Consider the following 27,754-nt stretch of genomic DNA (forward strand, 5'->3'; position numbering starts at 1 on the left):
TGCAACATCAGAATATGCAGGTGTAAAATAATGCAATTAAAATTATAAATATAAAAAAATCACATATGCACCAAATTCTAATTGAATAATGTGAAAGAAAGGCATTATGTTCTAAGCCGAATGATTATTACAAACAAAAAGAAACAAATTTACGTATGCTACAAGTTGCTGAACTGCCAAATGAGCATTTAAAGAGCAATCATGAACATTATAATGGATCTATCTAATGAACATGGCGTTTACAGTACTCTGAAGTCTGAGAGTGATTGATAGGGAGGCTGTGAAGTGACAAGGTGATGTTTCTGTAGTTTAGTAGCCCTGGCTTTGGTTCTGGGGCTCCAGGATGATCTTACTCTGGTCCTGAATGCAGGAGAAAGCAGCACGGTGGATTTTCTTCACATTGATGTAGTTGTACTCTAAATGGACAGTTGACAGGGGAGAGTCCTCCGTCCTTTTAACCTTACAAAGCGATTTTGAGGGGACAGAGCTGAAAACACAATATATATACAGTTAGGTCCATAAATATTTGGACATCGACACAATTCTAACATTTTTGGCTCTGTACACCAACACAATGGATTTGAATTTAACAAGATGTGCTTTAACTGCAGACTGTCAGCTTCAATTTGAATGTATTTACATTCAAATCAGGTGAATGGTGTAGGAATTACAACAGTTTGCATATGTGCCTCCCACTTGTTAAGGGTCCAAAAGTAATTTGACATTTGGCTTCTAAGCTGTTCCATGGCCAGGTGTGTGTTATTCCCTCATTATCCCAATTACAATAAGCAGAGAAAAGGTTCAGAGTTAATTTCAAGTGTGCTATTTGCATTTGGAATCTGTTACTGTCAACTCAAAATGAGATCAATTAAGCCATCAATAGGCTGAAAAAACAAAAACTCATCAGAGAGATAGCAAAAACATTAGGCGTGGTCAAAACAACTGTTTGAAACATTCTAAAAAGAAAGAACACACCAGTGAGCTCAGCAACACCAAAAGACCTGTAAGACCACGGAAACAACTGTGGTGGATGACCAAAGAATTCTTTCCCTGGTGAAGATTAGAGTTCTAAAAAAGCCTTCACAGTGCTGGAACAACTTTCTATGGACATATGAGACCAAGATCAACTTGTACCAGATCGATGGGAAGAGAAAAGTATGGAGAAGGAAAGGATCTGCTCATGATTCTAAGCAGTGAAGCATGGTTTTAGTAGTGACATGGCTTAAGCATGTGTGGCTGTCAATGGAAATCATTCTCTTGTATTTATTGATATTGTGATTGCTGACAAAAGCAGCAGGATGAATTTTGAAGTGCTTCAGGCAATATTTTCTGCTCATATTACGCCAAATACTTCAGAACTCACTGGATGGCGCTTCATAGTGCAGATGAAGAATGACCTATAGCATTCTGCAAAATCAACCAAATTGTTTTTGAAGGGAAAGAAGTGAAATGTTATGCAATGGCCAAGTCAATCATCTGACCTAAATCCGATTGAGCATGCATTTGCTGAAGACAAAACTGAAGGGAAAATGCCCCAAGAACAAGCAGGAACTGAAGACAATTGCCGAAGAAGCCAGGCAGAGCACGACCTGAAATGAAACCCAGCATCTGGTGATGTCTATGTGTTCCAGACTTCAGGCTGTAATTGACTGCAAAGGATTTACAACCAAGTATTAAAAAGTGAAAGCTTTATTTATTATTATTATTCTGTCCAATTACTTTTGGTCCCTTAACAAGCGGGAGGCACATATGCAAATTTTTGTAATTCCTACAGCGTTCAACTGGTTTGGATGTAAATACCCTCAATTTAAAGCTGACAGTCTGCGGTTAAAGCGCATCTTGTCGTTTAATTTCAAATCCATTGTGTTGGTGTATAGAGCTAAGAATTATGTCGATGTCCAATTATTTATGGACCTAACTGTACATACTGTAAGCAATCAAGATTTTAGGATATACAAAGAAAAGTAAAAGGTATACAAATGGAGGCTGTGTATACTGGTTACGTAGAAGTTTGAAGATTTTATTAAAGATGCCATAACATGAAAATCTGGATAATCCTAGGCATACAGTAGCTGAATATTTATTAAATGGAAATGGCCTTATAGTGAGCCTAAAACTCAATTGTTTCTAAATTTCAGTTTATTTAAGATGTAAGGAAACTCACTATATAGGGAACAGAACTTAAGTGGGCATACCTTATCCGGTTGTGGTCTAGATGCAGTAGCTGGAGTTTCTTGAAATGGCGCATGTTGAGGGGAACCCTTTCAAAGCGGTTGTTGTCCAAGTGTAACTCAACCAGACTTTGATATACTCCACGAAAAGATTTCCCTAGTACCGTGTGCTCCTCCAACAGGTTGTGTGAGAGGCGAAGGGTCTGTAAGCCTGGGCGGAGGTGACTCAGTGAGTATGGAGGAATGGAGTGAATGTGGTTGTGCTGCAAAGAGAGATTGCGCAAGGCCCTGGGCAGATCTGTGGGCACCACTGCCATCTGGTTATAGGACAAGTCAAGAGATTCTAGCTTCCTGAGAAAACAGATACACATAGGTACTGTGTTACATTATGAATTATATTAGTGGTGGGGAAATATCTAAATTTTAAAGTCACACCGTTTTTATGATAATGATACAGTTGTGGCCAAAAGTGATTTCTGGAAGGCACATGTGAACAATATTTGATTTAATGACATTACAAAATCAATTAAACTGTCATACCATAGAATAAACTTATGAACACTAGAACACTAGACAAAATTATTTGGCAAACTACAGTTCATCACAAAATTAATTGTTATAGACATGCTGAAAGCGGCAGCAGAGAGTTTACCCCAGATCTTGAAAATAAAACAACAACAAAAAAAACACAGTTTAAATGTGAACTTTAGAACTATGTAAACCAACAACATCAGTCACTCAGCATGTGCTTTTATAGTGTTAATGAGGTTTAAAATTCATTAATTAGATAATAAACATGTTCATTTGGTTGGGATAGTGCAGTGCACTATTCTGTGCTTCTGAATGGCTCTGGTAAATCATTTTTTTCTGTTGTTTCATGTCTAGTGTGAACACTAGGGTGACCACATGTCCTTCTTTTCCTGACGTGTCCTTTTATGGGCCAAAAAACGTCCGGCCAAGATGTCTAAATCTCCTAAAATGTCTGGGATTTGGTTTTTGCTTTCAACATGCAATCATTTCTTTAAGTCTGATTTATATACTTTTGCCTCAGCATCCTCAGTATGGCTTTCATACTTGGCGTTCTTGCCATTGTTCTATTATTTGTAACAACAGAAGACGACTTGGAGTAACTGTTGTTATGGTTAAAAGATTGTGGATAAATTGGGAAGACATTCATGAAAATCGATTTGATAAAATTATGAATGTCAATGATGTAAATTGTTGAAATGTTGTTACATGCCACCATTGGTCAGACATGTACGTACACAAACATTGGCCAGTGTGTCTCAATCCCAATGAATTGCAGAAAAGACAGTGATTTTTATTTTACTTTAACCTAATGAAAAGAAACAGTGTCACATGAAATAAAGTGTTAAATTCCACAAATAAATAAATAAAAATTATATATATAATTAGTTTTATTATTTATTATAATATTTTTTGTTATACTATTTTTAAGGGCCAAAAGTTGAACATTATGTTGGCACCAGTGGTGTAGTGGTTAGTGCATCGACACATGCACATCCGGTGCTCATGGCGACCAGAGTTCAATTCCCGCCTCGCGGTCCTATGCTGATCCTTCCCCTCTCTCTGCTCCCCATGCTTTCCTGTCAATTTTCTCTACTGACCTATTCAATAAATGTGAAAACCCTGAAAACATAATTATAAAAAAAAAGTTGAATGTTATTACTTTAAGTTTTAAAGTCACTGGAATCTTACTTTCAAGTAAGTTTTCAAGTTTCATTGATCGATTGAGACCTGTTTTGTGGCTTTTTTTCTATAATTCGTGTTATATAGCTTAACAATGGTAAACAACAATTTAGAACAATCACATTGTGTTTTTAACAAGTATACTATATAATGCATTTTATTCTATTAACTTTATTCTTCAATGCAGAAGAGCGCTCGTTTTTGCGATCGTTTAACAACTTCCAGTTGTCTATTGGAGAAATGACTAGGAATAATAAACTGCAGAAAACGGCCAAACAAGCTATTGAATGATTGGTCATTGTGTGGATACTAATGAGTGATTCATTCATTATAACATTTTTAAAATGCAAACTTGCTATTTGCTTATTTCACTTATTCTTCACTTATGAGCGGGTGCAGCCAGTTGAATCATTTTGACTCGATACTTCCGGTCTCATTTATTTCCATTCATTTTTGGATGTTAACAGCTTTTTATGCAAGTGTTTGCATGACTATACAGACAAAGCAGAATAATATAATAAGAAAATATCAGTTTGTAAAATCTAGCAGCATAATGAGCTGTTTTTAACATCTAAACATGAATGGAAGTGAATGAGACCGGAAGTCTCGAGCCAAAAATATTCAAATGGCTGTGCCCGCTCGTATGCGAAGAATAAGGTGAATAAGCAAATAGCAAATTTGCCTTCTGAACAATTTTTTTTAAAAACGAATCACTCAGTCATTTCCTTACGATGACTAATCACTCAATTAATCAATAACAAAATCAGTGAATGAATCTTTCTGAGCAACCGATTCAAGAGAACCATGAGTTTGGGATGAATCCAAATCCTCATCACTAGTACATAGAGTAAATGTAGTATTTCCTGGTCAACCAGCTTCTTTAAAGACCTATAATTTCATGGTCCATCAACAGACTTGTTCTAAACAGCTTATACCGGAATAGACAATGGCAATTTATGCTTGTCTATGCAGGTCTTACAACTTGTATTTGTATAAACCATGTTCGAGTATATTTGATAGTTAGTGTTGAGAGTTTCTGTGAAGCATTGGGGGAGCTTGTAAAGTCTTCGGCAGAACTGACCCCATGGCAGGTCATTAAACCCAGCACAAGTCAGCTAGAGCCAAAAAAGCCTGTGTGTTGACTTTGGTGAAGTGTATTTGAGTGTCAAGCGTTCTGTGGAGGCAGCAGAAATGAGTGTATGCGCTGTGGGGGGTTTGGGGTTGGAAGATTTTGAGAGTGAGAATGTCCTAAAAGAAATGGCAGTGTATGAGAAGCTTTTGTGTTTTTCAAGAGGGGTCTGAAGGAGGCAGCTTGTGTGAGTTTACAGTGTTGGTCTCAGCAGGAGTCAGGAGCACATTTCCTCTGCCTTCGTAACACTGACGACTGGGATGAGGGTCTCATATAGCAACGAGTGTTATTATTACATCAAAAGCTACACTGACCTCCATGTGGTTTTCATTCACAGTACAAGCTCTGCTCCTGACCTTGAGATGAGACTGTAGAAGCTGCAGACTGAATATCAATCAAGATATCTGGCAGTGAATGTGGCTGACAGAGTTTCAGTGGGAGCTGTGAGCTATTGTGTTTAGCTCTTGTTTTAAAGTGCACCTATAATGAAATTCTTAAAGGTTTCTCATTTTGTTTTGGAGGTCTCCTCCAATGGGTTTACATTCAAATAAAATTTTCACTTTCCCATAATATATATTTCACATGATCTGTTTTATCAAAATGTCTGAAACTAGTTAGGATTCCTGTTGCATCCCAATTTGACATGATATATGTGCCTCAACCAATGTTAAGCAAAGTTATTTAGCTAAAAGTTCTGAAATATGAATAATTAATATCAAACCTGATGGAATATTTTTAATTTTGCCTTTTATTTAATCCGAAACAACATTGAGATCAACCACCTATTCAGGTTTTAGGAACAACAAATAATAACTTGTCTTTCAGTTGATCGTTTGGTATCAGAAGTGGCTTATATGAAAGGCAAATTCATATAATGATTATGCTTATTTTACCAAAATTAAATACGATCAAGCCTTGGTTTTTAATTATTTAATTAGAACAGTAAGTCTGACTTTGCTTAGACAAAAGTCTTGTCACGTAACAGAAATAATGCACAGTATAGAATATAAAGTCATGGTGCAGTGGAAAAATAATTAATATTGTGTATGACTCCCATGAGCTTGGAGGACTGCATCCATATAGAGTTCCCAGAGTTCATCAAGATTATTAGGATTCATCTTCAATGCCTTCTCCTTCATCTAACCCCAGACATGCTCAATAATATTCATGTCTGGTGCCTGGGCTGGCCAATTCTGGAGCACCTTGAACTTCTTTGCTTTCAGGAACTTTGATGTGGATGTTGAAGTATGAGGAGTAGCACTATCCTGCTGATCTCCTGTGGTTTGCAATGTAATGGGCAGCACAAATGTCTTGACAGGCGGTTGAAGTTGCCATCCACTCTGCAGATCTCTCGCACACCCCCATACTGAATGTAACCCCAAACTACGCAAAGACTGCCACAAGTACCTCTCAACAAACAAATAACATGACGTGTCTGCTTTTTGGAAAAATTGTAACGGTTAATAAATTAATGGAATTTTCTCATTAGGAGATATTTATCAACAGTTGGGTTGTTAAATTAAACCATAAACTTTTTATTAAGCATGTGCACAACATATCACTTTTACAAGAGAGCCAACACAATAATTTACAGCCACACTTGCGTATTATATTATGCATATATATATATATATATATATATATATATATATATATATATATATATATATATATATATATATATATATATATATATATATATATATATATATATATATGAGTATAATCAGTACTTTTTTTAAATATTGTTTTGCTTCTTATACTAGGTAATGCTTTCTTAGACTATTTTATATAATATAAGCAATCATTACAAATTATTCCATGGTCTATTAAAATTCTTGATTCTGATTGGGCAGAAGGTGTGTAATAAAACTGATTAATGTCCAGGAAGTTCCGTTTTGTTCACAGTTCAATATAAGTACCATTCCCTAAAATATTAGTAGTAGCAGCCATAGAAACTAAATGACATTTGCTAAAGCCTTCATTCACCTTCAATCTCGAGGAAATTGACATGTGCTGCACCAGGGGGATCAACCAAATTGTCAATATGCTCAAAAATATTTGCAAAGAGGCAGCTAACACATGTTACTATGAGCTATTAGATGCGCTTGTGTCATTTACATGCACACACACACACACTCTCTCTCTCTCTCTCTCTCTCTCTCTCTCTCTCTCTCTCTCTCTCTCTCTCTCTCTCTTTCTCTCTCTCTCTCTGTCTGCCTGCAACTGATGATTCAATGTGGGAAGATCTTACATATCACAACTGATGTATATTTGGTCAAATATTGTCTATAACTTTGCAAATGACCACAAAATAAGTGGAAGCTAAGTGGACATGTCACGCATTTAAAATCCTTTCAAGAGTTCACACTTAGCTGATGATTGGTAATAAGCTAGTTTGGCATGCTGTCCCAGGAGAGAGCCCTGAGCTCATGAGATCCTCGAGCCCGGGGCTCCCTCCCGTTTGCAGGGCGAGAGGGGAGTTTGAGCTCAGGAAGATCTCGAGAATCACCCTACCACCCCCCCCGCCATCCCCCAAATCGAACTTTAGAAAATACGTATACACTATATTTAAAATACAACACCTTCTAAGGCTGCATTTATATCCATAGGTTTTTGGTGTAAAACTGAGATGGCCAAAGTGTACAGCGTAAAAACTGAATGTGAATATTAACAGTAAAAATATGCGCATATTTTTTCCTTCATTCATATTTGCAGTCTACCGGTTGTGTAATGGTCAAAAGAGAATGGCTTGACAAATCGGGGAATTATACACAATAGTCTAGAAGACCAGTCAGAGAGCAACTGTGGATAGCCATGCCACCGTTTACAAAACTCTGCGTTCCCAAACATCCATTTTCAACACTAAAATGGAGTCAATTGTGTTTTCAAAATGCTGTTTTCGTAGGATGAAGTTGTAAGAATTGTGTGATTGCCAGGCATAACTGTAACAAAATGTATGGGTTTCAAAACTAAAACACACTAGTGTAAACAGCACCTTACAGTCTTTAAACTTTTAAACAATTCTAAACTTTAGACAATAACAATATAGCCTCCTTTGCAAAAAAAAAAAAAGTATATTACAGCACAAATGTGCCTCAAACTGGATAACAGTTATCTGATGTTTGAGCCAGATTTGTGTTGTAACAATCTATTCACACAGATATCCCCCCACTAACAAGACCACAATGGTGGGAATCCTCAGGGAGCACTGCCATAATGAAAAGCAGAAAGCACGGCTGCCACCACATGTCCACGGGTACACCGATGTTGGCATTGCACAACCACCCTTACGTAACTTGGCACACAGGACAGGAAGACCACTGTCACAACCAAGCACATTTCACTGGATCTCATGTTATGTCATGTATGCGGGAAACCCAGGCTCAGCAAAAATCAAAATTGTAGGGGAACCATCATTTGAGATAACTATCTCCATCTGTGGCTCCATGTCTGCTCAAGATTTAGAGAACAGCTTATGACTATTTTGTTGTTCACACTTTAAGGCCTTTTTAATTAGTCTAATCTATCCAAAATACACTTTTAATCATTTCTTTTGTTGCATTTTATTCATTTGTCTCTACAGATTTCAATTATTTATGAGATTTTTATAATTATCATATATTTAAAGGATGTTTTCTCAAAATACGCTGTTTTCCCTCATGCACGGAGGCACAAATATACAGTTTAACCATTTGATAGGTTTTTCGGGGATACTTTCATACATAAATCGGACGATTAGATCATTATACAATTACAATTATGCTGTAAAACCCAAAAAGTTAAGATAACTCAAACCATTGCAACCAGCCACACTCAAAAAATATTTTTTAAACCTGTTCAAACTACTTAATGAAAATGAGCCAAAACAACACAATTCCTGGGATTTCATTGGGAAACTTATATTTTTGATGTTCAATCCACATTAAGTTAACTTAATTTGTTTTGGGACAACATGAATGAATTGTGTGGAACCCTGCATTTTTCAAAAACTAATCCAAATAAGTACTGTGAACTCAATCCATTTGAGTAAAAGAAGCAATTCAAGCACAGTAAAACCCAATAAATGAAGAGAACTTAATAAGTCAACTCAAACTGTTTGAGAAAATCGGTTGCTACAAACCACTTGAGTTACAGAAACTAATCTATATGAGTACTGTGAACTTACTCCATTTAAGTTGAAGTAATGGGGTATTTAAATAACTCATTACCTTTAACGCTGAGTTCAAAACTCTTTTCAAATGAGTAGAATTAACTTTCAGTAAATTTTGAGTTAACTACACTCATTTCATTTCAAGTTGACTGTTGGGTTTTACAGTGTACAATTCTACAATTTATCATTTTTCTGCCTATTCACAGTATTTTCTAAATTATAGATGCTATAATATATGTTAATAATGTATGCCAAGTAGCAAATATTGAATAAAAAAATTGCATCACTTGCCTATTTTAATAACACATTTTATACATTTTTGTAATTTAACAAATGTTTACAATAGTAAAAATCCTCAATCAACTGTGGAACGTAATAACTAGTAACTTTTTACGGTATTCAACCTTTTACGATATTCAATCTCAAGCAGAGACACCTTATATAACTCATTATGAAATGAGAATGTGCTCTTCTTGATGAAACTGTACTAACTTACGTTTTCGTCTCCCTGTGTGAGAAAACAAGCAGAGCGTGTCCTCTGTTTCACCCCCCTGCCTCATTCCCGTAAGCTCGATCTAGCTAGCGCATCAACATTGTCCTCTCTATCCATCAAAATCCTCAGAGTCACAGGTCATTGGCCTGCAGAACAGCCCTATCCCAGCACAGCCTGTTATTCACCCCGAAAAACAAAACAACCAAACTCCAGATGACAGGGGGCCTGTGGTGTCAATGCTCACACACCAAAAAAACTGTGCACCTATAAAAACACTGGCATATGAACACACAGAACACTGTGGTCCAAGATGCAGAGATTCCCATGACATTAGGCTACATACTAAAGATGTGACGACGCTGGTCAGAGATGCTTCACTTTTAAAGAAACGTGTGACTTCTCTTAGCTGTTACAGCTTTGCCTCTAAATCATGAAGGTTGTTCAGTAAAATTGGAAACTGTAATTAGACTTTATAGACCTGGCACTGGAATCTTTAAAGTGGAGGACCGCGATAAGAAGGTGAATGAGCGCACACGATCACCTTCATCTTCGAGACACAAATTAAGATGCTTTTTATCAAGTCTGAGAAGTTTTTGTCCTTCCAAGCAACCAAAATTCTCAAGATATGACATGAGATGCAAACTAAGGGAAATCACAGCTTCTTATACAGGAGCTTTGAATGTCCGAACTACTCAAAGCTGAATTTTAATTTACATTTTAAAAAAAGAAAGGAATGAATTAGGGTACATCTATCCTCGTTGACTTTTTCACCAGCGCTACTTCTAAAAATATTTTTGCGACAGAAATTTTGAAAGGTATTTGTTTACCATACCAAGGAGAATCGTATCACTAAAAACTTTGATTTGAGGCTAAAAAGTATATACAAATGTCAAGACTGTACTTGGCGACTGGAGGAAAAGAAACACAATCTCATTAAAAATTGCGGACTGCAAAGTCAAATTACATCTGATAGAGAAATACAAAACCTGTATCTATGCAAAATAGTAATATACGCACAAAAATCTTTACTATTTTGAGAGTGCAGGACGATCATCTTGATACATCTGTTGTAGTGTGGAGCTAATTCTCTATTTTGGGGCACTTTGCTTGCTGCGACTGATTGGTGGAATTGTTTGTACAGCATCATGGTTCAAAATGGTTTTGATGTTGTTTTGAAGTATGAGATGGGGTCAACAGATGTTTACACTAATACGTTTTAGTTTTAAAATGGTGTTTTAGAATGAAAACGATCTGCGTCCACGCTGGCGTTTCACCTAGCGTTTCTGAACAACTCTCCGTCCACACTATATATCACGTGACCACACACACACTGTGGCATGCACTGCAGTGTATGCTCACGTCGAGCTCCAGGCAGTCAGCGGGTTCTTTGAGCACGTCTACCCAGATGAGAGCTGTGCACATCGGACTGTTCATCAAGGATCTACCGCTGGATCTATTCTAACTATATTTGTTAAACGTGATATTTAATTCATCTTGTTGTCTATATCTAGCCACATATTCCCCGACTTTGGTCTTTTGAATCTATTACTTGTTCTCAAGTAACGTGTCTTGGCTGAGCACAAAGATAAGTTAGTATATTAATTTATGTAACCACGTACACTGATTCTGCACATCTAACTGATTGCTTGCATTTTATTTCCTATAATGTATATACTTATTGTACGTTATACTTTTATAATGGCCATTATTGATTATTAAAACTTATATTCAGCAAAAGAGAGGGTATTTGTCGTATTTTCAATGAAAATGAAATGAGGCAGTAATGTTATAGGCTTTTATTTTATTGTTAAGATAGTGAAACAATGCAGCCAGGGTGATGTGAATGAGGTTATAAAGTACACTGTTCCCTTTGAAGATTTACCCGATGTGACCTTGGGAGTTTGTTTTCCCTATCAAACTTGCGAAGTCTGAATTTACGAGGAGAGGATGCAACACCGAACTTTGTGTAGGTTACTTAATATAGAGGAAAAAGTCCCAATCAGATCGAATGTCTGCAGCCACGCCTCCGTTTTCAGATGTCTCTGTTTTCCCCCCATCCACACTGACACTAAGCATTAGCATTTTCAAATGAAAACGGCCTCTTCAACGTTTTCAAAAAGCTCAGTTTCAGCTCTCCAAAACTCCGGAGTAGTGTGGACAGATGGCATAACCGTAGCAAAACTTGTGCGTTTTAAAACTAAAATGTATTAGTGTAAACGGAGCCAGAAGCATATACAATCAATTAACATTTTCTGAGCTCATAACAGGTCTAAACTTAAATGTCATCTGCAAATCTTTATGCAAAATCAGTTTCTCTGTTGAGACGATGAATGACTGTTGAGCTCTATTGCTCTATTGACAAAAGTGTTCTGCCACCTTGGTCTACAAATTAATGCATACAGATACTTTGAGGTCTGTAAACACTGTATTTTAAAAAGTTGCTTTTTTAGATAACATTTTTTTGATATATATATATATATATATATATATATATATATATATATATATATATATATATATATATATATATATAATTTTTCTATTTAGTGTTCAGTTCATTTATACTTTACTACATTTAAATCTGTATCCTATTTGCTACCTGCAGTTGAAATTCAGGAATTAGTTTTTCTTCATTAAATTACGATTGGCATACAACCCAGAGCTGAATACAAGCTAGTGAGGAAGGGTAAATGTAGAAGAAAAAGAAGGTGTCAATAACAGGCAACCATTAACATTCTCAATCATTTCGAAGGCAGTTCTGACACAGGACCCTCCAGAAGTTCACAATTAGTATGTACTCTTTGGACTACAGAGGATATTTGAGCTAATCATCTCAGCTGGAAACGACATGTGACTGATCACACGGATGCTTTGGGAATATATTTCCATGGCTACATTACTTTATGTATGTGTATATATGGCTAGATTTCTACATGACCGAAAGTTTGAGAAATTAAGTGTGAGGAGGTGTTGATGGAGCTGGGATTTACAGCTGTATTTAAATCGAGTCCACACAGTGCTGATTTGGACATTATTTGGGCTGACAGCCACCCATAAAAGCTGAAGAAATTAAAGCAGACAGTAAAAGTCCTGCCTTAACTTTGGGAGGTTCACAGATAATAGCATGGTGCTGCAGTGTTTGGGTAGATCACAAGATCACACGCTCACATGCCCAGTAACAATTAACACCACAATTTGGTGACAATGTGACGTTATTTTTTTAAATAAACAGCCTGTAAAATTGAGCTGATAGCTGATCAAAGCTTGCTTATACGCTCACTGCTGCTAATTACAGGTTACCTTAAAAAAGCAGCAGCTGGAAAGCAAACAGTACGTCAGCCATGGCTACAATTCCAGTGATAATATCTGCTTTCCTGGTGCTGCAGATGTGGATGAGAGTGAATTAAATAGAATAAAGTTACTTTCGTTCCCGCTTTGAATGGCACTGTTTCAGAAATATTTGCAATTCGCGAGAAAAGAAAATGAGTAAAAGATGTTAGGGTTGAATAATGTATTAGCTGACGGCATGATAGTCAGAAAGAGAGAAGGAAACAGATGCACAAATGCTGTAGCTTAATAAGTATTACTGTATATTGTGTGTACTCTCTTAAAGGTCCCATAAAATTAAAATAAAAGAAATTAAGATGTTAGGTTCAGGCTGTTAGTTTTAAGGGCATCTATATGTTGGTGCGCTCCAAAACACTGACAAAATTTGCATTTTAGAAGATATAAAATCGATAGAAACATGTAAAGAAAAAGCACGTTTTATTTCACGTCACCTCATACTTCAGTTTCTCATCAAAGCTTGACCAATCGAATGTTTTCTAAAGTCTGACATGTCACACCCCCTTCAAGGCGCTTCTCATTCGCTTTTCATTTGATGTGTTTGAGCTCAACCATTCTCACTGGCAGAGCTGTGATAAAAACAAAACGCTATTGGCTACTTTTTAAAAAAGGCGAGGAGCTACACTATGTCCCATGCTCTCTTCATTTTTCAGTTGAGATTACGTCAAACATCAAATAAAAAGTGCACATTTCAAAGCACTTCACAGGACCTTTAATTTATCTAATAAATGCCTACATCAATAATTTAATAAAATGCATATGTATATCTTCCAAGTCTGTCACAATAACATGAGCAGTCTCTGTTATGGCAGTAAATCCATGGAAAATCCCACTAACTGGATCCTTCATAGCACAGTGTTTGCCTTTTTGTAAGTGCCATCAACAACATCGGTGTTGTTTCATCTGGCTTTAAGCTAAACCATCAAGACATTTGTGTTCTTCGCTAAATTCAAACCCTTCAGTAAACAATCCCGAACTTGTGCTGCTGTTGAGCAAATAAACAGGCCGCAAACAAGCAGGACAGTTTAGCTCCTCTTTGAAGCATAAACATTAACACATCAAACATTTATCGAACACGCTTTATCATAGGGGGAAACAATTTGTGATTATGATCCTTATTATTTAATCGCTACGTGATGTATAATTTAAAGGCTAGTTTTATTACAGTGTTTTTGATGCTTTTGTGTCTTTTAACAAGCTTGAAAGCTCCAGGTGACATACGGTGTAAACGCATGGAAAGAACTGACTAGCAGATAGTTTAAAGGGCACCTATGATGAGAATCATCTTTTGTAAGCTGTTTGAACAGAACTATGTGCAGGTATAGTGTGTCCACAGTCATTTTGGGGTGGTTTAAAAACATTAATTAAATTTTTAAAATAGGATCCAAATTCCTCCCATTTTGAGGGCCACCGCAACGTGACCTATTAGTGCTGTTTTCCCACCCACCTAACTGATTGACAGCTGCGTATTAACGTGTCTCCGTAGATAACACATATAATCATATCAACAAGACAGGACGTCGCAAAGCAACAGGGATTAAAAGATCTGTTCAGCTCTCTGTGATCATCAATCATCATCAAATGTGATCAAGAATGAGTTTCACAAGTTTAATCGTTTTTAAAACAGTGCATGTTGGTAATGAATTACAACGATTTTACCATCTTTACTCTATCATCACAGCCAGATGTCAGTATAATTATAAAAGAAGACGCTTCAATCCCGGTTTGTGGATGTTAAATTAGGATTCTTTTGTACAGTATCATAACGGATATCCATAAAGCAATGGATATTAAAATGTAGCCTGTCACATTTGCCATGCAAAAATAGTGCAAGTTAAACGCGCACACTGTGTGTGTGTGTGTGTGTGTGTGTGTGTGTGTGTGTGTGTGTGTGTGTGTGTGTGTGTGTGTGTGTGTGTGTGTGTGTGTGTGTGTCTGTGTATACTGTATGTGCGTGTACTTTGTAACAACATTGTGTGTGACTCATCGTTGCAGAAAGGCTTGAATTAATTCCACAACAAATACATCAAATAATCATTGGGAAAGTTCTTACTGTAGTATTTCTCACAAATGTTATGTGAGATCTGCTTCCTTCATGTCTGTCATTGTGCTGTTTATCTGGCACAACCGAGGCGGAGATTGAGGCAAACTCTGACAGTCACGTGGGAATATTGGGTGGGAAGAACTAGCTTTAAAGGCACAGGCAACAAAAACAGCTACATTGTGTTTAAAGCAGAGAATTTCAATATTCTGAAAGGTATAATAAATAATCTGATGGGTGTTATGAGCTGAAACTTTACAGACACATTCTGGAGACACAAAAGACTTAATCTTAAATCTTGAAAAAAGGGTAAAATAGGTGCTTATTAACATACTATTTTGTTCCGCAAAAGAAAGGAGGCCATACAAGTTTGGAACAAAAGATGGCGAGTAAACGACACAAGCTTCATTTTGGGATGAACTTTGGATGTCACTTTAAAGAATCAAGTACGAATCAGAGCTCCTGTTTTTTTAGGCAAGTCCTAGAAATCCACAAAATGTCTCTCTACAGGAGTGTTCGAGTGTGACGGTCACCCCCTGTATGAATCACACCACACACATTCACCATATAAACCAGCAGAATAAACCACTTCATTTGGCTGATGGGCAGAAGGCCAACATCTGCATTCACCACAATACAAGTGCAATCTATGGATGAAATTGTGCTTAATTGCGAAACAAACCCTCAAAAGTAATCTTCATTATAAAATTAAGATTGTATTTCCAAACAGCTGAGACGTGGCAAGTGTGTTCTGGGGCTTGTTTTTCTAACTGCATCCCATCATTCAGTGTGTTTGACAGGGTAAAGGGCAGAGTGAGTGATGAGTGAGCTCCCTGTCGCTTCTGCCTACCGTATAACACACTCCTGAGGATGAGTGATGGATGGGAGACCTTGGAGAAGCACATCTACTGCGGTCGAATCGAAACTATGAGGCAGATGCAGGATGACAGCAGGGCCAGAATAAATGATCACCCTCCTTCAGCCCATTCGGATGATGACGAACACATGGGTTCTGGGAATTGTGCTTTACCATTACAAGTTTAGCAGTAGGTATGGGACAGACAGCTCTCTATATGTCTTTTGTGCACCACCTAGTGGTAAATATAGAGAATGTACAGCTAAGATAAAGGAATCTTTTGCAGTTTTCATGTTTTGTGGGGGCTTTCCACAGACAAACCTCGCAAATTGTACTATCCAAACATTTCTTAATCCCTTCTAACCCTAAACACAAAAATATTGTAAGGCCTCCCTCCACATATAAGTTTGCAGTAAGGATGACAAATAAATGCATGTGGCTGGGTCAGGGACACTTGCTTCGAAAAAACGGAATAAAACCATAGTTCAGGTAACTATCTTGGTGTTTCCAGTATTGCTAGCGCTGCGACCCGAAATGTTTAGAGCTTTCTCACCTGGGTCAAGTATGCTTGGGTCATTACTATTACTGCTGAAGGTGAATCAAAGAGACTTGGTTGTTTTTGAGGAGGATGAATTACAAATTTGTCCATTTTTTGTCAGCCAGAGGATAAAATGAACAGGCACCATGATCGTTCTCCTAATGGGCTCTATGCACAGCTAGAGTTTTAAAGCCAACGATAAACATCTGGTGAAAGCTTAATGTGACTATTTTCAATTTCACAAGGTTGTTTTTACAGCATCGATGTTGTAATGTAATTACAATACATTTAGTTAAATAGACTTAAGCATTTATTTAGTTGTTCAAGCGTAAAACTAGATGAAAACCCATTGTAACCACTGGTGCCGCAAGTAGCAACAGGCTAGTGCAGATATTCCATTGAAAATACAGTGGTAAAATAAACTGTCATATTTTAAAAATATGGCGGGGGGAAGTAGATTAGATTTTTTTTAGATTAGATTCAATTTATTGTCATCACACATGTACAAGTACAAGGCAACGAAATGCAAGTAGAATTGAATGCAGTGCTTCTTGTCTGATCTGAGACCCATTTCATAATGTATATCTAACAGGCAGTGAAGATCGCTGATTTTTAAGGAAATCAGCTTTTAAACGTGATGATTTGTAATGGAAAAACAGTTCACCGGAAGCCCTTGGGCTGCCTGGCTGAAAATTAAAAGTGTGTGTGCATATAACAGAGCTCACTGAGGCCCCCTTGTGGGCTGGGACCCCCTTGTTGGGAACCGCTGGTATACATTTCTAAACATATGCAATTAAATAAATTGTTAATTTATATGTGTATGTAAAAATATTACAATATAGTGAATGAAATATTAAAACACAGATTTGAAGGTCAAGATATGTTTTTCTATGCCAAAACAATGTCATTGTACAGTTTTTTTAATTGGATTTGAATTATTTAGCACATACTGAGATGGAGTGTGTGATAATATAAAATATTTAATAGACTAAAAGTCATACATAATTGCAGAAATACATACATTTAGAAATATTAAAATATATTGATGGAAATATTATGTAAAAATGTCATTTGTACTATCTTTTGTAAAGTGTGCACAACATGTTTTACATTTTGACCTCATTCTGCAATGCATACAGTAGGTAAGCTCTTTTCTCTGATTGTTTTTTAAAACTTCCAATTCATTTGTCTATGGAGAAATTACTTAGAATTACTACTTGCTCAAAAAACAATTGTGTTCAAGGTAATGCACATAAACCAAAAACAAAATAAGACCGGACCTCTTGAGCCATTAAGGTTCAAAAGGCTGGGCCCGCATATACATGAAAGAATAAGGTCAACAGACATTTTATAAAGTGATATGTGATTAATGTTGATCATTCAGATTTTTTATACTTAAAATGTTAAAATATGGTGTCATTCCTACAGCAATAAACATTTGATTTATTAATAAAGTATAAAAATATGCTTGTGAGACTCACGGCTGTTTGATCCAAGCCTCGGGGTAGATGCTGTTCTCTTTCAAGAGATTGTGACTGAGATCTAACATCTTCAGGTGGACACACTTGTCTAAAAGCCTGTCCTGCACCTCCACTATTTGATTTTCCTGCAACCTCAGTTCCTGCAAACACACCAAAACATAAACACCACAAACCTATAAAGAGCAGCCAGTGACTGAAGCATTGATTGGGTTACAGAACTGACCTCTACAGATGGGGGCAATCCTGCTGGAATGGAGCTGAATCTGTTTTTATCCAGTCGTAAATTCTTGAGTGCCTTCAGAGGTTTAAATGCCCAGGGTGCAATGCTGCCCTCGTAGAGGATGTTTCCTGCCAGTTCTAACACTTGTAGGTTAGTAAACCCTACATAAAAAAGAAATATTATTAGTTATTATACTTTTAAACAAACGTATCAAACATTTTAATTTGGGATTCCTAAAAAATTGTATAAATAATAATAATAATAATAATAATAATAATAATAATAATAATAATAATAATAATAAAATGGAATTCCTGGACTCACACTGACACCTAGTGGGATGGATGTAACCTCACAAATATATATATATATATATATATATATATATATATATATATATATATATATATATATATATATATATATATATATATATATATATATATATATATATATATATATATATATATATATATGTTTTATGGATCAGTGTGCAAATTATACATTGACGATGAGGGGTGTCAACTTTTTCTGTAATATTTTGTGTAATACATTCTTCATTGAATTAAATTAAATGACATCTATTTTAATAATGCATTTTTTTAATTTTCAGTGTTTTGTGGGACAGTTTGTGTATTTTGACCTACAATATCCTGTGATTAGCCATTTCAGAGGTTACTGTAGGTCAAACTACAGGGTGGGTCATTTATATGGATACATATGGATAAACTTATTGGGAATTTCACAAGAAAAAAAAAATGGTGTGCTTGGTTTTAATGTAACTTTATTCTTTCATGAGTTATTTACAATCCCCCTCACATATACTAATGTGCCACAAACAGGACGTTAATATCACCAACCATTCCCATTTTATTAAGGTGTATCCATATAAATGGCCCACCCTGTATACAAACAACGCATCTAATTTTACTTTACTTTTAGGTTATATACAGAAACAAACACCTATTTTACAAGAAAAGTGTTTTGTGAACACTTACCATGTCTATTGGCTTAGATTATGCATTCACAGTGGTATAACCCATTATAGGGGTGGTCAAATGTGTATTTATATTATTTATTATTTTACTAGTAATATTAGTATTTTAGATGTAGATCGGAGCAAACAATTTCTTGCTATTTAGAGAACTGACATCCCAAACAATTTGTTTTCACATCCTTCAAGCATTAAGGGGGTCAATCCCCCCTAACCCCCACTGTAATTCACACCCTGATTATACCAAGATAAAGCAAGCAATTTTGTTGGTCATGTGATCTCACCCACTCCAATAAAACTGCTTTTATAATACAACTGATATGACTGAAAAATTCATCTCCTGTCACATATTTTTCAGAATTACAACTCAGCACTACCCACCCAAGCAATGAATAAATGCATGTCTGTGCAGCTGGTATGAAAACAGGACAAACCTTTAAAGACCTGTGATGTCAGATGGGTTATTTTATTGTTGTTTATCTTTAGATCCTCCAGAGAAGATGGCAAGTTTGGAATTATTGTGAGTTCATTGTCATCAAGTTTCAGTCTTTTCAGCTTTGTCAGATTCTGTAAAAAAAAATATATAATAATAATAATATTAATAATTTGGGAATCAGTGGTTATGTACTGTCTGCATTTTCCCTAGTGAATCATGAGAAGGCCCACACGAAATTTTTAGCCCATCGTTGAGTCTATTTATTCAGTTGTGTAAATGTGTGTAAATTTATATTTATTCAGTTTTTATATTTGTTTCAGTAATATTATTGACTAATATAAAATGTTAATATGATTTATGTGCACTACAGTTTGTAAAGTAATAGTTTCTCTCTTTTAGTACATATATTATAAAAGAGACTTACTTTGTATACTAATTAAGTGGATCGGATTGGATTTGCATTGTAAACATGAAACAAAAGTTAACAAGATATTATTCTTTATTTCATATATTTAGTTTGTAGTTATGATACTTACTGCATAAATCTGCAGATTTTTTCCCAAATTATCAGCAACAATAGCAAAAAAATAACCGCAGATTCTGTCTGGCCCTAATCATGAGCCTAAAAAATACCAATGTGCAACAGGAATGTGCCTTTCAGTGTTGGGGTAATGCCTTACAAGTAACGCAAGTTATGTAATCAGACTATTTTTTCAAGTAAATCATAAATGAACAAATTACTTTAAAGTAAAAAGTACTTTTAAAAAAGTATCACCAGTTACTTTCCCCTTTATTCACTGATGATAGTTGTTCTGTCCAATGTGTTGAGCGAAATCAGGACTTACATATTTCATATATAAACACTTACATATTACACATTATATATAACACTTACATCATATATATAAACACTTACATATGTCATAATTTCAGTAAGGGTAATAATGAACTATAAATGCTTGTGTAAAGGACATAATTTGTGGATGTCTTTTCACAACTGATTCACAACAGTGTGTAAATTGATCTACACGTAGCAAAAAAATTAAGTAACAGTTATAAATGCAACCCGAAATAACTGTTGATAACAGTTACTATTAGTGTATCATTCATTCATTTTCTTTTCAGCTTATTCCCTTTATTAATCTGGGATCGCCACAGTGGAATGAACCGCCAACTTATCCAGCACGTTTTACGCAGCGGATGCCCTTCCAGCTGCAACCCATCTCTGGGAAACATCCATACACTCTTGCATTCACACACATACACTATGGACAATTTACCCTCCCCAATTCACCTGTACCACATGTATTTGGACTGTGGGGGAAACCGGAGCACCCGGAGGAAACCCACGTCAACACAGAGAGAACATGAAAACTTCACACAGAAATGCCAACTGACCCAGCTGAGGCTCGAACCAGCGACCTTCTTGCTGTGAGGCGACAGCACTACCCACTGCGCCACTCACTATTAGTTTATATTAATGTATTTTAAGGAAATGTTTTGTTACATATTTTTACCGATTCATGCCATTCTACTGCAACCATTTTTAGCCAAGTACATGACGCTGCCATCGGACAAATGTTTGCTAGGATGTTGTGCTTGATTTGTAAACATAAGAAATACTGTAGTTCTAGCTTAAGTGTGAACATGTATTTACTCATATCACATACACAAATAAGATTTGGTTTCCCTTAAAGTGAATAAAATGTGAAGCTGAACTGTGCACTTAATACATGAAGTGTTCAGATGCAAAAACCTCTAAGTGCCATCTGGAATTTTCTTCTACGATGAACATTTTTCTCAGCCTCTTATGATTATGTTCAGTTATTTCATGTTAAAAGCGATGAAAATAACCTATTCTTTGCCATAAAAGTGAAATCCCTGAATCATGACAGGAGCCTGAGAAAAATGGCAATATTAAAAGAAAATTTCAGATGGCACTTAGAGGTATTTGCATCTGAACTCTTAATGTTCATTGCTGAAGAAAGTTAAACTTTCTTTTTATGCATCCTATAGTTCATGGAATGCAGAAAGGTTTGTTTGAGCTTGTCTGTACAGATATCTATTAACATGCACTTCAGCTTGAGGTTTATTCCCTTCACATTTCACTTCTGGTGTTAACAGGCTTTAATTTGTTCCAAAAATATGTTTGTTTGTTTGTTTTTAAATATTAAAATAAGCCCAGTACAGTTAAAAAAGTAACATACAGAATTACTTTCCTTAAGTACACTGTAAAAGATAAACGTTATTTTACAGGTAATTGTCTGTATTTTTTTTACAGAATTTTCCAGTTTTATCATTATAGAGTGAAATATCTGTTGTTTTACAAATATGTTCTGTAATAAAATATTCTAACATTAAATGTACAGTTATTGCCTGTATTTTGTCATTACATTATTTTTCTGAAATTGTCTGTATTTCCGTAAAGTAACACATAGTTTTACGTTAAAATATACAAATTATTCCTGTTAAAATAGGGAAACAAAAATTCTGTCAAATTGTTTTTAGTGAAAAGTGTTATTAGTAAGTATTGCGACGCGGTTTCCCTTGCTGTGTTTGACCCTTTGCTTTACTTTTGTTGCCACCTTTACGCTTGGGATTATCTATATGCACCTGTTTGTTTCTGTTTCAACCTTTGATTCCAAGATGATTCTCTTAATAAACTGCTATTTGATCCTCAACTTTGTTGTGCATGGATCCTCACATGGCACTAACCTTGTTTTTGTTGTTAAATGATGACCAAATGTGTTATTTGTAAAAAAAATAACAGTTTTGTATTTTTTCAAGCAAATTGTTTTTGAGTTGAAACTACATATCCTAAAAATATTCGTTATTGTAGTATATGGTTAAATTTACAGTGCTTTATGACAACAGCAATTATTTGTATATAAGCTTTTTTTAATCATTCTTGAAAAAAATTGATGGAATATTTAGAGATTTCATGCATAATTACATGAATTAATCTGCATAATCACATTAATTAATGTGTATAATAACAGTAATAACCTGCATAATTACAGTAATAATCATTAGAATCACATTAATTCATTTGAATAATTACATTAATAACCTACATAATAACCTGTATAAACAGTAATAATCTTTAAAATCACATTAATTATTCTGTATAATTACAATAATAAATGATATACTTACAGTAATAATTTGTAAAATGACAGCAAAAATCTGTATAATAGCAGTAATAATTAGTAAAATGGCAGTAATTACTATTTTTTTCCTTTTTTCAGTTTAAATGCAAATTATCAACAGTAATAAACTGTAATTTAATGTAAACTGTAAGGTATTTTCTGTATTTTTACAGTTTTTGCTTGTAATTCTGTGAAATGGTTATTTTCTGTAATTTAATGGAATTTCTCTGGAAGCCCTGCTGCCAGTCTTTTGACCGTTTTTTTTTTACAGATTTTTTTTTACAGCGTACCACCAAATCAATAGCTGTAATTTCATATCTTGCATTAATTGTTCGAATGTAAAACATGTATTTTAAACAAGGCTCAAGTGGTCTCTCAACACCGTCATAAATACTCACGGTAAACTCTGCACTTAATTTACCTCATCAAAGAGTATAATTTTCCTGACATTTCAGTCAGTCCAAAAACGACAGTGGCATTTTCCACTGGCCAGTGTGTGGTTCCCATTTTCCTGGTGCTGGCTTTGCTTTGGGAGTGGTGTGTTTGGTCATTTTTTTGAGGGCTCAAAGGAAGAAATCTGGGCTTATCTTGGCTGGACGTATAGTTAGCAGTTATAATTTGTAACCTTTTTTTCCCTTTTAATTCATATGTTCTTAAAAATCCTGACTAAGAAGAAACTATTTTGGAGTTCAACGTAGACATGTACATTGCAGACTCTATAAAGATTATAGGAGCATATAACTGGCGTAATTAAAGGGATAAAGAAATGGCAGTACCATAAAGAGGGCTGAGTCTAAAGAGGAGTCGTCCAGCCTGTTCATACTTAGGTCAAGCTCCTCTAGATTTGGCAGTCCGGAAAAACCACTGGGAGGAATGCTTGTTAAGTTATTCCCTGAAAGACAGCGCATTGGTTAACATGTTGAACGGCTGTGTTTATTACAAGACATAACCAACATAAATTACAGAGCGCCTCAGTGACGCATATACTTATGTCGGATCTTTCAGTTTGTCCAGACCTTACCAGGCAGCTCAAGTATGTTAACTTCCAGATTTGTGATGACGGGCAGTTCGGACAGGCCAATCTGCATGCAGGACAATCGTGTTTCTGCCAATTGGCAGCCTTCTGGTAATGAGTCTGTTAGTGTGCTGTTAGATGCTTCATTCTCCTCTTCTTCTGCTTCCTCTTCTTCCTTTCCCTCCTCTCCTTCTTCTTCCTCCTCCTCTTCTTCTTCTTCCTCCTCCTCATCATCATCCTCTTCTTCTTCATCATCATCATCCTCCTCTTCCTTTTTCTTGGCTTTCTGCTCTTCTCCTTGGTCCAGAAGGCGTTTTTTCTCGTCTTTGAGTTCCCTCAGGATGGTGTTTAGTTTCCCCGCAGCACCGCCCCATCTCTCCAGCACAGCGTTCAGCTCCACCCACACACCCTCGGTTCGGCCCAGAACAGACTGATGACAGAACACGGCAGAATCAAGGCCATTAGTGTCACAGGAATGACCAGAAACACACTGAACAAACTACAAGAACTAAATATAGTGGACAAATAGCAGAGGCTGGAATAAAGGGAGGTGGAAAATGAGAGGTTGAGCATTAAGACAGGAAGCAAAAATAGACTTATAATTAGCATTTATGGTATGGTCGTGCTATCTTGGACTGCCAGAATACACATGCTCGTTCCACTGTAAGAACAGTGGCGGCTTGTGCGGCAAATAAAGGCATTACTATGGGATGCAAATATTGTCATGAATTCAATATTTACCGTTTTCTATTTTTTTCACCAAACTATTTGATCAAACAAAACTAGGAGAGTGACATTTTGACAGAAATAAAGCTTCACCTGTGTGTCGGTGGCAGCATCGTTCAATTGCTTCGTTCTTTGTGCTTGATTGGTTCTCTGTTCACCTGCAAATCCAAACATGAATTATTTAGGAGTTCAAATGTTTTGGCAGTTTTTTTGTTTTTAAAGAAATGAATAACTCTTTTAATATTCCTTTTCATTATACTCTGCTGTTCAAAGTTTTTAAAAATGGCTTGTTATGTGGGTGGGTTTTATTTTTTATCATTAATTAATTCATTTTCTTTTTGGCTTGGTCCCTTTATTAATCAGGGGTTACCACAGCGGAATGAACCACTAACTTATCCACTATATGTTATTACGCAGCTTATCCCCTTCCAGCCGCAACCCAACACTAGGAAACACCCATACACTACGACCAATTTAGCTTATTCAATTCACCTGTACCACATGTCTTTGGACTGTGGAGGAAACCCACGCCAACACAAGAACATCAAACTCCACACAGAAAAGCCAACTGACCCAACCGGGGCTCGAACCAGCAACCTTCTTGCTGTGAGGCGATCGTGCTACCCACTGCACCACCGTGATGCCCTTTTTATTATTATCGTTTTGCAATTTTAGCTTTTCTTTTTTTCCTGAAAGTTTGTCTTTAATAAAAAATTATTTGACAAAAAGTTTTTTGGAATTTTACTAGGCAAAGATGCATTAGCTTGATATCTAGTAAATAAATTGGTCACACTTTATTTTGATGGTCCGTTTGTTGAATTTAAGTTCCATTGCATCTACCTGCAAACTAATTCTCATTAGATTATAAGCAGATTGTTAGGTTGGGGTTAGGGTTAGTGCAAGTTGACATGTACTTGCAAAGATTCTTATAGTCAGATAAATGTCTGTTGAAGGAGCAGTATCAACAGATATTAAGCAGACAGTCCACTAATACTCAAATGGACATTCAAAATAAAGTGTTACCAATAAATGTATATTCTGCAAAAACAGTCTAGTTAAAATAAAAGAACTTTACTCCTCCAAGAATCTTCTGAAAAAAAAAACTGTTTTTGACATAATAATAAAACATTTTTGAGCTTCACATCACCATATTAAAATGATTTCTAATGGATCATGTGACACTGAAGACGTATTCTAAAAATTACATTTTGCCAATACAGTACATTAATAAAATACATTTTAAGCATACTTAAATTATGTTTTTTGTTTTTTAGATATTTTACAATATTTCATTTTTTCTCCATTTTTATATAATAAATTGAGATAAGAGACTTTCCAAACATAAAAAAAAACTTCCAGACCACACACTTTTAAACAGTAGGGTATAGTAGTGAGCAAAAAGTTAATTAAGTTACAATTAAGAATGTATAAATGTCACTCCATTAGATCCAAGCTGTATTTATCTGAAAGAAAATCAGCCAAAGTGCACTTTTCAAGCAAAACACTGAAAGTTTTCCCAAGATTTTAAACAATGAACTTATAATCATATCACTCACAGTTAAGAAAAACATTGTTTATACTTTTGTTTCATGTCAAATGTTAAGAAATCATGTTTTTTAGTCATATGCCTTCCATGTGTAGTGATTCCACTAGGACAGTTGGGTGAACCTGAGAGCTAAAAACCAAGTTACTGTAAAAATGGTCCAGAGAAGTGAAGTTACTGTAGGTCAGAGAAAAACCTAATATTTGCATTTATTACTTGTTTTCATATATCATCATCAAATGAAATACAATGCTTGCATTTTAAATGAAATATCATTAAGTATTCAAAAACATAAAAAAACACTGTAAATGCAGACTCGTGAATGCAGATTTGTGTACATTCCATCACAAAAAGCTTTATTTTACTTAATTCATAATTTCCTAAAAAGTACTGTATGTTACTTCTTGTGTTTTTTTATTTCTTTTGTAAAAGCACATATAATTAAATTTATCCTAACTAAACCACTTGGAGAAACTCAAACTCCTCACAATTGTCTTATCCGTCCAGTCCTGAGATTTCATCCAGTGCCACAGCTCTTATAATAAACATCGCTGTAATTACTGCTCTACGCACCTGATGCTGAAGAAGAATCCACCAGTTGATGCTGTGAGTTTGAAACACCAGCTAGTTTAATCAGTGATTCCAGTACATTGAATGCTTCTCCTTTCGCTACTAAAGCCCCTAAGCACACACAGAACACCAAAAGAGCCTGCATGGTCCTGATCCGATCTGTTGAGATGCTCACCGTGTACCTGCGGGCTCACCTCCAGCTGCCCTCTTAAATTCCCTCTTAGTCAGCAGTGAGGAGCAGAAGAGGAGGAGAAGAAAACAGGGAGGAGATTACAGTACGTGGTTGGATGTGCACGAGGACCAACATTGCCAGAAGTTCACAAAAATATCAACCCCTCCTTATAAAGCCAGCAAACACTAGAGTTTTGGAAAAGGGAGAGAGAGAGAGAGAGAGAGAGAGAGAGAGAGAGAGAGAGAGAGAGAGAGAGAGAGAGAGAGAGAAATGATGGTCAATGTCAGTCACGTCATGCCACAATGACACAGTGTTCACACCTTGTAGCACTTGAGATGGACAAATGAGAGAGTTGTCCAAACAAGAGCAGCCTGACTGACCCCGCACAGAGATCTCTGTCTGGCTCCACGTCTCGTCCTCGACATGTTCCTGCCTGGCACGCTGCCATTAGCACGTATGCAAGAAAAAGACCTCGCCAAAAGAGAAAGACATGGTTTTGTAACTCATAAAACAAACACATGCATGGAGACAGACAAATGCAATGTGTTTTTATGGTACACAGATACACACTCTTCTCATTTAATAGAGATTACAGGACCATTTGTATGTAGCTGCTGCAAAAAGTCATTGGATTCAAGACTGTGAAGCTTGCGCTTCTTCTTTCTTTGAAATTAAATTAACTAGGGTTTCAATACAATTGTTTGAGTCAATGCTGATAATTAGTACACATCAACATTTTAATCGGCTTTTTACCTTTTAAATTTAGTTTCATGATTTGAGAATTATAACAACTGTTTTAACTATGCCACTAGCATGAGCAATGTGCATCATGTCATTCCTCTGAAATATTGTTGATTTATCATATCACAGCAGCAAAAGCTAAAAATACCAACACAATCTCTTTTTGATTTGAACTTTTTGATTTAGTGGCTGTGACATTTTCGCACGACTCAACTCCAAATTCATACGAATTAGCCACTAAACTGACAAAATGTAAAATACTCAGGCAGCA

At 35.9% G+C, this 27,754-nt stretch overlaps 1 protein-coding gene across 3 annotated transcripts; it reads right to left on the reverse strand.

Moving 5' to 3' along the window:
• Nucleotides 1-27,700, reverse strand: si:dkey-32e6.6 (extracellular matrix protein 2). Of its 3 annotated transcripts, none has more exons than XM_056449180.1 (10): nt 27,063-27,700; nt 26,746-26,789; nt 24,551-24,615; nt 23,738-24,161; nt 23,493-23,608; nt 19,566-19,698; nt 18,141-18,298; nt 17,918-18,057; nt 2,196-2,522; nt 1-487 (listed from the first exon to the last, which is right to left on the reverse strand). In XM_056449180.1, exons 1-10 carry the CDS (start codon nt 27,260-27,262, stop codon nt 310-312), a joined length of 1,785 nt encoding a protein of 594 aa, XP_056305155.1. In that variant the 5' UTR covers nt 27,263-27,700; the 3' UTR covers nt 1-309. The 3 variants fall into 3 exon arrangements, with proteins under 3 accessions (XP_056305155.1, XP_056305156.1, XP_056305157.1); XM_056449181.1 differs by having other exon boundaries at nt 3-487; nt 26,574-26,927; nt 27,123-27,698; XM_056449182.1 differs by having other exon boundaries at nt 3-487; nt 26,574-26,789; nt 27,063-27,079.
• Between the last annotated feature and the right edge of the window lie 54 nt (nt 27,701-27,754).

The sequence above is a fragment of the Danio aesculapii genome, chromosome 23, assembly GCF_903798145.1.
Source record: "Danio aesculapii chromosome 23, fDanAes4.1, whole genome shotgun sequence".
NCBI lineage: Eukaryota > Metazoa > Chordata > Actinopteri > Cypriniformes > Danionidae > Danio > Danio aesculapii.

Excerpts from the sequence above, each read along its gene's own strand:
- si:dkey-32e6.6 (XM_056449180.1), bottom strand. The coding sequence starts at position 27,262 with ATGTGTTTGTTTTATGAGTTACAAAACCATGTCTTTCTCTTTTGGCGA. Across the intron at positions 19,699-23,492 it reads TAGACTCAGCCCTCTTTATG|AATCTGACAAAGCTGAAAAG; the intron begins GTACTGCCATTT and ends TTTTTTTTACAG. Across the intron at positions 488-2,195 it reads CTAGACCACAACCGGATAAG|CTCTGTCCCCTCAAAATCGC; the intron begins GTATGCCCACTT and ends TTGTGTTTTCAG.